The sequence below is a fragment of the Maylandia zebra genome, linkage group LG8 (assembly GCF_041146795.1).
Source record: "Maylandia zebra isolate NMK-2024a linkage group LG8, Mzebra_GT3a, whole genome shotgun sequence".
In the NCBI taxonomy this organism is placed as follows: domain Eukaryota; kingdom Metazoa; phylum Chordata; class Actinopteri; order Cichliformes; family Cichlidae; genus Maylandia; species Maylandia zebra.
The window spans coordinates 11,714,039-11,728,218 of NC_135174.1; the positions used below are offsets into that span (position 1 = coordinate 11,714,039).

Sequence of the window (14,180 nt, forward strand, 5' to 3'; positions counted from 1 at the left end):
CAATACTGTGCAGGGTTCTTCTTGGCTGCTTGATCACTCATTTCCAGTCCAGTCCTCATACCTGACCATTTTCAGAAGAGTGGTTTTGTTTAAGCCACTTAACATGGACCTATGAAACTAAAAGGATTGGCCAGTGTCGTGTCTACACAACATAACATAACTTTCAAAATCTTGTAGATTCTGGGCATTTTGTTACGAGCAGCCTGTTTTTGTTTGTTTTTAATCTGTTCTCATTTCTTTAGTTCACTGAATGAAAAATGTCCAAGATAAAACACAGTTTGACGGGTGTACAATAGTATTTTTGCACCAACAAGCTGAGCTTTTACCCAGAAACTTGCTATATCTCAGCATGGTGTCAAATGTGTTTAAAACATTGAGGAAACTCGACAAATAGAGGACAGAAGAAGGCATTGCTGACTCAAAAGCTACCTACGGCAGATGAACAGTATCTGAACGTCACGTGTCCTAATAAGAAATAGGAAGAAAAATATGTATCTCATACTGTTCACTGAAGCCTCATCAGAAATGGTCTCAGTGGAAGTGTGGCTGTCAAGAAGGTGTTCTTAAGAAAGAGAGAAAAAGCCGAGGCATCCCAAACTACACAAGTGCTGCACTAAAATCAGTGACAATAGCTCTGATGTGAGTGATGAATCCAACTTTAAAATTTTTTGTTCAAATTATCTCAAAGGTGTTGGAAGTAGTCAGGAGAGAGGTACTACAGTGAGTGTCTACAGCCATCGCAGTGGAGGCTGTCATGGTTTGTGGCTGCATTATCAGCCAGTGGTGTGGGAGATCCTATCCAAACTGATGGAATTATGACCTTAGAAAAGTACTGTCAGATTTTGATCCACCATTCAATATCAGAATCTGATAGCCAGTGGTTTAATTTTTAAACATACGATGCTGGGAAAACGTACCAAACACACAGTGCAGCACTATCAGTCATGGACCGGCCTCCTTCAAGCATGGGTTGCAACATTTTTGAAGCAGTGTGGGATCATGTTGACACAGAGAACAGAACAAAAGCCAGTCAAAGAAGAGCTTTGAATGTCCTTTATTTCATAAAATACCCAACCAGCAGTTCAACACCTCGAAATATCTAATAGTAAAGTTTAAGAAAAGCACCTGCCCGCCATGTCCCTGTATTTTCAAAAAGATGTAATATCAAATTTGCACACTAGGTGGAGGTATTGCACAGAAAAATAAACAACATTGATTTGCTCAACAAGAAAAAGCCTAAATTAAACAATTTAAACAACAGATACAATTCTTCATTCCTCATTTGAGAATTTTGTCCAGTTTATAATAAATTTGTTTTTTTCTCAAGCTTTTTAAAACTCCGTCTTTAGCAGATATTATTCAACTGAGCACATTTAAAGTTAGATTGTTGTATTTGGCACTATGACCCAACATTTATATTTCTCTAAACTTTAGCTACTGGTTATTTGCAAATCCTCTCTGTGCTTTCCTTTGGTAAATCTTTTATTTTAGACATTCATTCACTGAAAGCTTTTAGAGAAGGCGTATTGTAAAAATGCTTCGGTATGAAGGGATTTACCTGTGCTCGAGGGCCTGTTTTAAGTAAAGGATCCTTATCAGCCACTCTTTCTGCTTTGTCAAGCTCAAGTCTGACTCCACTTGGCTCTAAAGTCTCTTAAAAATAGTTGTGGTTATTTATCTTACTCTACATCACAGAGCAACGCAGACTATCAGGTTAGTTGGAGGAGAACAAAGGGAATGAACGGGTCAAAGCTCTGACATGTTCAGACAAAAACCTCACACAAGTCCGCTTGGGTGAGAGTTATTACTGTGGTGCAACGAAATGCATATTTGCTAATTGTTTTGGGTTTGCTGTTTCTGTATCCTTGCCTGGCGGAGCTGACGGTGACGTTGTGAAGCTGTTTAAACACTCTGATGAGACGGAGGATTACAAGTCTGGAAAACAGGGTGGAGTAAACTAAGTGGCTGTTTAATAGGTAGCACTTTTCTCACAAACATATGGCTGAGCGCGCACACACACAGTCTGCCGCTCTAAGGTGATAACTTCTCCTCAGAACTTGCAGAATCATCACATAAAGACTTTATTTTCTGATTATATGTCACGGACACGCAGAGCTCTCTTTCCACATCCACAGTGTAAACCAACAATCATTAAAAAAAAAAAGCTGATCCAGTGGTGGCTCTACATATCAGATGCTGTAAGTTTCCACTCACAAAGCTTCATTTTATTTCATTTGAAAAAAAAAAAAACAGGGTCTTTATTTAAAAATGTGAAGGTGTCAGAGATTCCTTCCTTCTGTGATGAAGACTCGCGGCTTTTTCCTAAAAATTTATCGAGTCTTATTTATACGAGTCTCTTCCCGAGCAGCCAGAAGCCGAGCGCATCCTCTGTTACCTTTGCATCGTCCCGTCTGTGGCAGCCTCGGGAGTCACTGTGGATTTAAAAAAGTCCTCAGTGATCACTTCGTCTTTGCCCAGCCTCCGGACGCACTGGTGGACCACTCGGAGGACCTTGTGCAACCTGCGGTCCAGGGCCAACAGGTGGGGCTCTGTCAGGATGGGCCTTAAAGAGTCTTCCTGCAGGGACTCCCTCATCACATCACTGAGCCTGAACTCTGATTGGGCCAGGAGCTGCAGCCTTAGTAGTGTGGATTGCTTTATCCTGGGGGTAAGAGGACAGGGCAGAACACACGATCAACAGGAGAAGAGAAATTAGTTTCCTTAATTCCTTCACAGATTTTATTAAATTTTTTTTACTTATGCCCTTATGTACACAACTTCCATAGACTGAGTCATACTCACATGCAGCACTGGGACAGTGGAGACAGGATGGACATCTCATCTTTAGCGTGCTTCCCAAACCTGGTGCATAAACAACACACGTTAAACCCCGACAGCGAACAAAAGCAGCATCATTTAGTGCTCAGCAGCGGTTCTGTCTCACCCTCTGGCATTGTCCAAGTGAAGAAGGAAGCCTTCATCCCCAAACTTGGTAAAAATCTCATAGTGGTGTCTGTCCATGTTCCCTGTAACGAAGGCGTGACTTTAACGAGGGGAACAAATCTCTACACGTGTAGCTAGATTTCCGCAATATAAAATATCTGACGCTACATGAACAGTTTATAATGCAGAGGTAATGAAATACCTATGAGAAAGTCGAAGATGGACATGTCTATGATGTTTAGGAGCCTGTTTCCTGAGTTATAGGGGTACTGCTGCTTTATTGTGTCGCAGTAGAAAGGATTCACTTCCCACCTTTTGAAAGAAGCATAAACGAGAGGAAATTAAAAGGAGCCGATGGAGAATATTCTTTGGAAAATGAAGCAATTAAAATAAATTAGCCACAACTTTTTATTGCTCACTTTCAATGTGATGCTCCAGCAAAACAAAGGGGTTGATATGTAACACTGTGTTACCTCCCTCATTTCTTAACACTCTGCAAGCATTCAGAACTGAGTAGACAGATGCTGTATTTTATTTTATTTACATCTTAACAGTTTAGTGCTTGCTTTGCCACATTTTTTAATTTCACAAGGCCCCAAATGTAATTAACTGGTAATAACTCTACAGACCTGTGGTAATTGCAGAATCTGGTTAGTCTTGCAAAAATAAGCAAAATCTTCCCTTTAAAAGGCATCAACTGGATGTAGGATGCTCTAAAATGCATTATACAGTACAATGTTAATATGTTATTACAATGATGTAACCAGATAACAGAGTCAGGAGGCCTCTCATTTATTTTGTGTGACAAAGTCACTGAGGTGTTTTAATGATATAAAACAGGAAGTGGTTTTCATTTGACTTGTGCAATCTGACTTTGGAGGCCTTAAAAATAATGGATGCTATAGTAAATAAAAGAGTCTTTGAAATCTTGCACTCTGATTTATGGAAAATGACACTCATGTTTTAGTAGCAAGAAATATCCATTAAATTAACTGCATATACACAGCAGAAATATTGTTGTCTTATTATTATTATATTTTCCTGAATTCCACCGCCACTACTTATTTCTGTTTAAAGTGAACAAAACTATAATATTCTATATCAGAATTAAAAACTTAAATGGTTAGTTTTATAAAGAATTGTGATCGGAGTCACAGAACAGTAACCACAGCAGCAATTAGTAGCAAAATACAGAAAATTATTATTGTTCCAGTTTTCAAAAACCGGCAGGATGTGATGGACACCACTTTCTTGGAATGACTTGAGGACATCTGTTCCTGCAGGATGGAGCCTTAATTTTGTCCTCAGTGAGCTTCCACAGATTCTCGACTGCATTAAGATAAAGACTCTGAGACAAGCGTCTCATTATTTTAACGTTATCAGGTTGAAGGGAGCGGTTTTAGCTGCTTTGCAGTGTGACAGAGTACATCATCGTCCATAAAAATTGCTGACTGATTGGAATCTAGGCAGGACAGGAAGAGTGTGTTGGTTAAGGAGCTTCTGATAAATGTGGAATTTATTGCTTCCTGTCTGGATAAACTAAATGAAACTGACTCTCATAACTAAAGTGATGTTTGGACCGGTTCTCTGTTGGCAAGATTTGGCCTAACCTAAGTTGATGACAGGCTTGGTCACTGGAAAACAGACTTTAAGTCTAAAATCTTGCAGGCAACAGTGGACTGTGTGCCAAGAATGAACTTGAATGCACTGTTTACCAGTGAATTTACAAGCATTCTGCATAATAACTGGTGTCAGTAAAGCTGAAATCATTTAAGAATTTGGCTCGTGCATCAACCAGCTTGTCTTGAAACTGCTGAAAAATTCATCCCTTCAGCCTCAAGCTGAACAACTGCCATCAACAACCGCCAGCTCACCATTTTGCAGAATGCTTGCTGGCAGTTAAACAGTTTTGTGCTGCATTAAAAAAAACGAGGTCTTACTCCTCCCGTCCGGTGAAGGTGTAGGAACGGATCCACGGGCTGGGGATGGAGATGCGGGGAGCAATGCTGAGTCCCGGCAGGTAGGCGGACAGGGAGCCCTCCAGCAGGTCGGGGCTCCCGCACGCTGCATATTCTGTCTTGCACACATACAGGCACTTGGCAAAGAAACAAGTGTTGTTTGCTGTTTGGGAAGCAGAACAAAAACGGAAGAATGCAAAATGAGTTTTTCTGTTCACTTCCGATTACATGCTTTCCAATCAGCTCTGCCTTTCCCTCTAGCTGGATGCCATATCAACAGCAAGGAAAAACACAAACAAACATCAAACTGAGTAAAAAATAACTCGCGGATCATCTTAGCTTCACGCAGACATGCTTGTTTGCAAAGATATGCAAAGGGCAGAGATAAACAAGCTCCCAATCAGATGCACAGCTACTGAGAAACACTATTCATGTGTCAATCAAGTATTTGAACTATTGTAAAGGAGTTTATATTTAACATACAGGCATAACCGTTGAGTCTAATCTAAAGGTATTACTTTGAGGAACTGATGTGGTTTTTTTTTTACCCGGGGAGGTGAAGAACACAGCTCGTAGGTCTTCATTCTGGGTTACTTTTAGGACTTCACTAGTGATGTTCACCAGCCTGCCAACCACTGGAGGAACTCTCCGGAAGTCTAGGATCCTAGAAAATATATTGATGTGATTCAGAGGAAAACCTTTTACTCGTGTAGGGAGACAGCTCGTGCTGGCATAAATATTAATGCAGTGTAAACCTTCCAAAGGTGATGGTAGTCTTATCTAACTTTAAATCCTCATCTCACAGGAGCCCACGCTCCACTTTCACTGATTTTACTGATTCTTATCAGTGAATGAGTCCGCTTGACAGCCGCCGTGCTGTGTAATCCAGCTGTCTGCGTTCATATAAACTATCGAGAGCTTGTACTCCCCAGAGGCAGAGTTTTAGTCATGTCTCGCAAATAGTAATCAAACAACAATCAGCGTGTCATGCCGAATTGCTGTTTCTAAAATGGTTGGCATTCCCCAGCCCCTGATTGCGAGTGATAATGATGAGGGCTTCTGGCAAGTGAGACACAACGAAGAGAGAGAGGCAACACACTGCCACAGATTACACACATAGCAAATTAAAATTTAAAAAAAGAAAACAGGAACAGGAGTTGTACAACATTCTCACTTTTTAAAGAATAACTGATAAAGTATGAGCAGATAAGGAGAAAAGGCACTGTTTGAGAGTAATTACAGTAATTGTTCGAGCTGTTGACGTGGTGCTGGAGTTGTTTTCTGTCTGTGACTTAACACTGTGTGTGTGTGGGTCTGTTAATGATACCGTCTAGTTCAGATGAGTGAATCACCTCGCCTCAGCTAATGTGTAATTGCATAAAGATAAGTGTGTCCTCATCTGTGTCCAAACACTGTGGTTCGAACTGATCAGCAAGTTGGGAAATCTGAGGGTGTGCCAAAATGTTGCAATCTTTTTCGAGGCTCCATGATACATTCGTTCGCACAGGGGGACCTGTTTTTTTAGACTTAATTGTTGGAGACGGTTTGGGATTTTAAGGATGTTTTTGAATCTCGCTATTACAAGAATGCTGCCACATCGTCTCTGAGGATTCTTTAATTTCATCACTTTCTCTCTAAGACATAATGGATGGATCCATAAATCTAAAAATGGATTATTATTATAGGGTCTTGACCTTACAAAATCATAAGGGCCTTTAGATGACTGTTGTAGTGATTTGGCGCTATAGAAAAAAACTGAATTAAATTGGATTCATTTTTGGTCAATTTTAGGATTTTTGTTTTATACGTTTTAGAAAGAGTTTCACAAAGTTTAGACCCGATCCTAACATCAGGATGTAAACTTCAGCATGGAAATGGAAAAATCTAAAATAAGAATTTTGTGAAAGGTCACTTGGGGCAAATTCTTTAATTTTCATCTGCATGTCTGCAATTTGGGTCCGCAAAACTGCCAGCCACAAATTGATACATGACACTTTGATGTTAACACCGGCAGTTGTAGTTGCTAGACACATCTGCCAAGTGCTTCTTAGCTTATTCAAGTAACTAAAATGTATCTCTCGACCATGTTTGCAGTACCTTTTGGAGCATTTTTAATGCAAGTAGGCTATTTATTAATTAGCACTAATTAGCAAACATTTGTGTATGTGGATGCAGCTTGCTAGCCTAGCTAGCTAGCATTTGGGATAACTAAGAATTTTGTCACCTCCCTCAAATGCAATTTTTTTCTGGCTTCATAATAACAAAATTGAGCCTTTAGAATAGAAGTTAAAAAATGTGATGTCATGCATCCATCTTTTATATACAGTCTATCGTTGAGTGTCCAAATACTGTCATCTAACCATGCGGATTTTAAGCTTGTTTGTTTACTATATTCACATTCTTAGTGTAACCAATCACAAACCAAGGTGGAGCTTACCCCAGCTGTCTTAAGGTAAGAGGTGGGGTACATCCTGGCCAACACAGACACTCACATTTACACCTATGGGCAATTTAGAACCACAAATTAACCTAACCCCACTAATAGCATGTTCTTTGGACTGTGGGAGGAAGCTGAAGTACCCACACAGACATGGTGAGAATGTGGAAAGTCCACACAAAAAAGGCCATGGCCAGATGGTGGATTAAAACCCAGGAACTTCTTGGTGTGGGGCAACAGTGCAAATCATCGCACCACCATGCTGCCTGCTGTGATGACATCAGTCACTGAAGTTATTTAGAGGCACAGAGGTGGCAGAGCCTAGCTGGCATACAGCTAGAGGCAGGGTACACCACAGACAGATAGCCAGTCTATTGCAGTGTATTGGCACTGCAATAGACTGGCTATCTGTCCACAGCTGTCACTCACATTCATACCTTCTGGCTATTTAGACTCACTAATTAACCTAACATGCAAGTCTTCTGACTGTGGGAGGAAGCTGGGGCTGGCTTTTGGTCATTTTTATGGATTATAATGAAATCTGGATCAGATGTTATCGTTCCCCTCAAGAAATGAATTGGATAATTGACTAAGAAAAAAAGAAAATGAATCAAAGTGATAAATAAGCTTTTTTTCCTCCCATTTGGTCGCATTCGTCCTCCCTCCAAAAACAGTCATAGTACCTTTATATATACATATATATACAAGGACGTAACTGAGATCAATAAAATAACATGTGTGCAATCAACACTAAAATTACCCCCAGCAAGCCAAGCAGTCATATAACCACAGTGAGAGGACACTAAAATTACCCAGTCTAACAGCAATGACCGAGAAGACGTGAAAACAGTGAGGCATAATGAGGCTGCACCTGTCCAGATGAAAAGCAGCAATCTCTGCATTGTGTCTCTGGAGGTCAACGAAATAGAAGACGTCTTCTGGAGTCTCCTCGTCCCTCTGCTGCCTGACACACACACACACACACACACACACACACACACACACACACACACACACACACACAGACAAACACACACGTGCACGCACACAGAGCGATCAAACTGTCAGTTCCAACACTCTGCAATATATAATCAAGACATTACAGGTGGCCAACTCGAGGCTTTTGACTGACATAAATTCACACAGAACATGACATAGCATGCTATTACAGTACACAGTCTATGTTACCTAACTCAGCATTTCATGTTTTTGTGTGATTTCATTGATTTCACCAACTGAAAATAACCAACTAGATTTCCTCACCTCATTGGTTTAAACATGGCTTTAGCTAGGTTGCGCATTTTCAGGGCCAGTTTCAGGTGATGTCCGCTGGGCTTCACCACTGTGGGAAGACACACAGAAACATGATGTGTGGTGCGAGATCGAGACGTTTTTTTGTACCACAACATTTGCCCTACATGACTTCCACTCCACACTTATCTCAATGTTTTTGGCCAGGGAAAAGCAAACAGTGAGCAGCATGCAAACTGACTCATTATTTTAAGATTTTAGATTTGCAAAATGTGAATCATTGTCTGGCCTCGCCCGAGTAATAAGGTAATTGGATGCACCCTGCGCTTTCTCTGACTGGCTCCATATTGTGTCACAGCAGTAGTCCAGATCAGCACATACAAGCACCCCCCTCCCCACAGTGCTCAGTGAAACTCCAGGTTCTTAATAGTTAACAATCAAGCAAGGTTTATAATATAAAACCATTTCTGGAAATGACTCAACGCGAATCCAACTGGCACAAACAGCTTCTGTGGCCGATGAATTACGTCGCTCTTTGGTGAGTGAAATAATGAGAAGGTTAAATTTAAACTGTGGGGGGTAGCGATTGTTTTGTTGCTTGTTTCTTCTTGGCAGTGAGTGATGTTTGTGTGGCCATGCACTTCACTGCGCAGGGATGCTGACAAAGCACAGACGAGACAGGTCAGACAAGTCAGCGTGGAAGAAGAAGAAACGTAGCTGGGAGAAAAATTTAACATATAAAACCAATAATGAGCTATTTGTCCTCCTTAATGTTTACATTTCTACCTGCGACGCTTTTACAGCACTTGCTTAGTGAACAGCTCAGTAGCATCTATTGTTTGGCACGTCACTAACTTTCAATTATCCATCCGTAGCTTTGGTTTGCGTGCTGCTCAGAAGTAAAGTAGGGGATGGCAGCGTAGGTGGTAAGAAACGCTGGCTTCCCTCGGCGCGTGAAGACATCAAACGCTTAATTAGGAGCTCTGCCTTTGAACGCAGACTAATTCCTGGGTTTTATTTGCCCCCAGAGCAAAGTGTCTTATACAGAAAGACAAATCTGGATTTTGGTGCCAATAGAAAAACCAAAAATCCTCACTATCACAAAGGCAACAGTGTGTTTGTCTCTCATGGTACTGCCAAGCAGAAAAGGCAGAGTGAGAGAGAGGCAGACAAACAAAAAGAGAAACAAAGAGGCTAGTGAGAAATCAGACTCATGCGGTTGCACAACATGAGATATGAGGTAAAGAAAATAAAAGCCCAAATCCCCGAATGGATAAAAGGCTCATTACAGGTGGCGATGACGTTGTCATACCTTGGGTGCAATCACACGCTCCTTTTAGGGCTTTCTCATCTTGAGTGTAATCTGTAAGACAATGAACTTGTTAGGTAATAAATTAGCACACTTAGTGCAGGGAATGTACCTGTCTAATTCCAGAAAAGTAATGGGTGCTAGATTTGCCATCTGCATAAAACGCTAGCTGAACAGTCCTTACTGTAAAAAACATTAGAGTCCTGTGCTGTAAAGGAGCTTTACAATACAATACAATCAGCTGTTTGGTTGCTCTTGTACTGATATTATATTATATCTTTCCTACATCTGTCCTATATTAACAGAAGCGTTTTTCATTGCATATTTATTCAATTATACTGCACTACATGTAAAATTCCACCCAGTTCACAAAATTAGACCCCATGAGGGATATGACAGTACAGCATAAACACAGGAAGCCGATAATCTTTCCCTGACATCATCGAGCTAGACGCTCCAAATCCCATCTGACCTTCACCTGCACTGATGACTGTCATGCTCTGCATGTCCTTGATAAGTTGAAGGACAGTAGGGTCATCACGGGAGTACAGAGCATAGCGGTTTATTCCCAGGTGGAACTTCAGCCAGCTGGTATCAGGGTCGTAGGTCACCTCATGATTAGTCACAGTGATGTTAGCCAGAGCCGCTGCCAGACTGTAGAGCTTCATATGTCTGAGGAAGACGAATAACACATAGGACAGATGTTAGCTGTGGGATACAGGATGCTGTCAACTCCCTATTATCAGAGCCCTAAATAAATGGTTAACATATGTAAACACATCAATTTTCTGTAAAGCCATTGTTAATCCTATGTTATTTAAAACAACAGAGTAGCTGATTTAAAGAGATGCTTACACTGAACCTAAGATGACATGCTTAAAGCAAAGGAAAGAAAAACATGTTGTGTTATAAAGTTGTTCTATTTACCACTTTACTCCTGCCTCCATTAGTCATTTATAGTCAGCCAAGTTTTATTAGTCTCTTATATACAGGCTTTTTACTGTTTCTAAATTGAGTTTTAACAAATCTAAACTGCCCAGCCCCCTTTCCCCTCCAAGTAGGAATAAGAATAAACTGATACCAAAAGAAATACTGTCTGTGGTAAGAGGGGCACCACATGACCACAGTGAGTGGGATTGCCATTTCTCCACCCAAACAAACTCCATCACAGACCGGATAACAAAATGAGATAATGGAGCAAAGCGCTAAGAATAGAAGTTTGTTTTTCTGTCATTCCTACCACCTCATTCATTTAATTTGACGTGACACAGAGTAATCAGGCCGCTGGACAAGTGCAGACAGCAGAGCGTGTATCCAAACACACACTGTGGGAAACAGATAAGTCACGAATGCACACAACGAATGCAGTAGATGTGATGTTTAGACGCTGTTGCAATATTTTGCAATAACAAGCCTGTGAGCTGCCTTTTTTTTAGTGCACATTTGTAAGGCAGCACAGCGGGGAGATCCATTGCTCATAATTCTTCTTATTTTCCACTGTGAGAGCCCAATATCTATATCTCTCTGAGGGAGACAGACAAACAGCCTCACAAGCCAAGACGGCTACAACTCCCAAAGATTGAGATGGGCCCCGGCAGTTTTAAAAATCCTTGTTTACCTTAAAGAAACCGTTCCAGATGCTGGCTCTCAGAAGTGACGTGTTTGTCAGGGTTTTCTGACCCAGCCCACATGACACTGGAGTTTTTATGACGCACAGAATTGTCTACAGATCCGGATGTCTGTCTGTGGGTGTATGCCTGTCACCACGAACAAAGTGCATCCAAGTTCATGGATATGTGTTTGTGTGTGTGCCTCGGGTGGGTTTGGCCCCAGTGTCACTGACCCTGCCTCCTGACCACAGTCAAGCCTCAACACGTGCTACCACAGTGGGAACTCTGAGCCAAAACGAACACGCAATTTAACAATAAAGTGAAGTAACTCCGTCAAGTCACGCATTGCAAAATCAGTGGCGTTATTGTCACAACAAACATTATCTTAATTTAGAATGATGAAACATGACACCAGAAACTGACCTTTCCCAGTGCGACACTTTCCTCCTATAGTAGTCAATCAGCTGTTCCACCTGCAGCAGTCTCTCTTCTGGCCCCAGAGCCGGAGTCTGGATGTTGTATAGAGGGTGAGAGAAAAGCCTCACCAGTTTTGAGCCTCCGTACGCAGGCTCAGACGTGGTGCCGTCCAGGAGTGGTGCAGAAGTCCAGTTGGAGAGCTGCGGCGTGGCCAGACCCCCCTGGCTGGGGGGGAGGGTGAGTTTGTTGGGGCCACATGAGCAGGAGTGTCCCGATGTCAGGCCCTTGCTCCGCATCTTTGGCAAGAGGATGAAGTAGAGGTCGGCGGAGAAGACGGCCGTGAGGGTCACAGCTAATAAGATGCGATCTCTTCTCATCATTGAAACAGAAGGAGGGGGGTATAGGGGGGGCAAAGAAAGCTGAGCAAAGTCCTGGCTATGTGCTGCTCGGGACTGTGTGAGGCATCACTTGTAGTCTCCCTCCAGTCTCGCACACACACACACACACACACACACACACACACACACACACACACACACACACACACACACACACACACACACAGTCAGCCGGGCAGAGGCAAGCAGTCACAGGTTGGTCCAAGTCTCTCTCTCTCTCTCTTTCTGTTCTCTATCTGTGTTTCAGTCTGTTTCTTCCAGCCTCACTTTTCCTCCTCCTCCTCCTCCTCTCTTGGCAGCTACTGAAGAAAGTGCCGAGCTGAGAGCGAGCATGTGCTAGCAGCAGTCAGTGACAGTCTGGCTGCTTCCAGGGACCTGCTGCTCAGAGGAAGAGCGAGAGAGAGCGTGTGCAAGTGTACATATAAGCAAGAGCGAGAGAGAGAGAGAGAGAGTAGAGCGTGTGGGTGTGCATGTGCAGGTATGTACACAAACATCAAATTACAGGTTAGCAGAGGGAGAGAGTGGCGAGTGCAGATGGGGGTGCAGAAAGCACAACTCTCACACACTGTTGGAGAGCAAAGTCCTCGGAAGCAACACAACGCACTTCTGCTTATTACAACAGATTTGAATAAAACCCCGTCCAGCTGGCGTGGCGGGTCTAAGGCAGTGCCAGCGCTTGTGTGCAGGTCCAGGTCCGGTTTTCATTATCGTGTGTTTAAGCTGGCCGCCTTCCTGCGTGATTTCTGACAGGAAGATTTAAATCTACATGTTTAAAATGCACAGGTGTAGAAATGAGTTAAGGTGGCGTGACTGTGCTATTTGCCTTGCCATCCTTTCTTTTTCTTTTTTTCCCCCAAGAGGGGTGTGGAGGAAAGTTTCCCTTCCCTATCTTATCTTCTTGTCTCCACCCTACTCCTCCTCATGAAGTCCACTTTCACTTCTTGTCAAAGCTCATTACGTCCTCTCATCTTCTCTTCATCGTCTGCGCTCCTTGCTCGTTTCTTTCTCTCTCCTTTTCTTCTTTATGTTGCCTCTATTTTTGCCTCCTTTTATGCTACAGACCTCCAGTCTGTCTCGCTCCAGGCAAAAACTCCCAGCTGCGCTTTCCTTCCTGCTGTAGTTCCCACACACGACTCCTTCACCTCTCTTGCCCTGAACCACACTGATACAAACGTTCATAAAAGGCAGCGCAGGAGGGAAAAAAGAAGTTGTTGCACAACTTGAAATGAGGAAATGAAAAGAAATCAAATACCTCACTGTGTTAGGACACTTTTCCTTATTCTTTGTCTTCCTGATTCCTGACTCACAAAGTCTGCTTGTCGCTCACGTCAACCTTAAAAGCCCTAGGCAGCTTTATAGTGAAGCAATGTAAACCTCACAGGGCTTTTCCCAGCCTGCATCGGCACTGTTGTGGTATTTTGGAACATCTGTCGTCTGCTTGGCTGTATGTGTTTGTGTGTGTGTGGAATTCTGGCAAAGTGATGTGTTGATGTCTGGGAGCAGCTCTCCAGGGTGTTTTACCCTCTCAGAAGAGAAAGCAGGGCGAGAGAAGCTGTTGCTGATGTTGGAAATCAGTGACAGGAAGCTTTAACCTGCCAATTAGCCAGACTGTAGATGAGCTTTGCCACTACAACCACAGTTTCCTTTTTTTTTTGGTCTTTTTTACGAGTCAAAGAAAAGGGGATGCTGTTGTCTAAAAGCAGACACAATACTATGCAAAAGTTTTGTGCCACCATTTCTAGAACCACTCATTCCTTTATGTTTTGCAAGGAAAATGAGAAATAGGTGCAACACAAACTTGCATGGGAATACAATATCTAAGGGAAAAATATAGTTTGTACAATTCTAACATTGAAA

General features: G+C 42.3%; 1 protein-coding gene across 1 annotated transcript; it reads right to left on the minus strand.

Annotated features, from left to right (window-relative positions):
* Nucleotides 1–1,038: 1,038 nt before the first annotated feature.
* On the minus strand, nucleotides 1,039–12,999 carry fam20a (FAM20A golgi associated secretory pathway pseudokinase). The gene is made up of 11 exons (XM_004562377.4): nucleotides 11,932–12,999; nucleotides 10,377–10,570; nucleotides 9,902–9,952; nucleotides 8,602–8,680; nucleotides 8,210–8,302; nucleotides 5,450–5,565; nucleotides 4,884–5,064; nucleotides 3,146–3,255; nucleotides 2,945–3,026; nucleotides 2,803–2,862; nucleotides 1,039–2,662 (listed from the first exon to the last, which is right to left on the minus strand). Exons 1-11 carry the CDS (start codon nucleotides 12,303–12,305, stop codon nucleotides 2,392–2,394), a joined length of 1,611 nt encoding a protein of 536 aa, XP_004562434.1. The 5' UTR covers nucleotides 12,306–12,999; the 3' UTR covers nucleotides 1,039–2,391.
* Nucleotides 13,000–14,180: the final 1,181 nt, after the last annotated feature.

Excerpts from the sequence above, each read along its gene's own strand:
- fam20a (XM_004562377.4), bottom strand. The coding sequence starts at position 12,305 with ATGATGAGAAGAGATCGCATCTTATTAGCTGTGACCCTCACGGCCGTC. Across the intron at positions 9,953-10,376 it reads CATGACAGTCATCAGTGCAG|ATTACACTCAAGATGAGAAA; the intron begins GTGAAGGTCAGA and ends ATTGTCTTACAG. Across the intron at positions 3,256-4,883 it reads ACCTTCACCGGACGGGAGGA|GTGGGAAGTGAATCCTTTCT; the intron begins GTAAGACCTCGT and ends TTCTTTCAAAAG.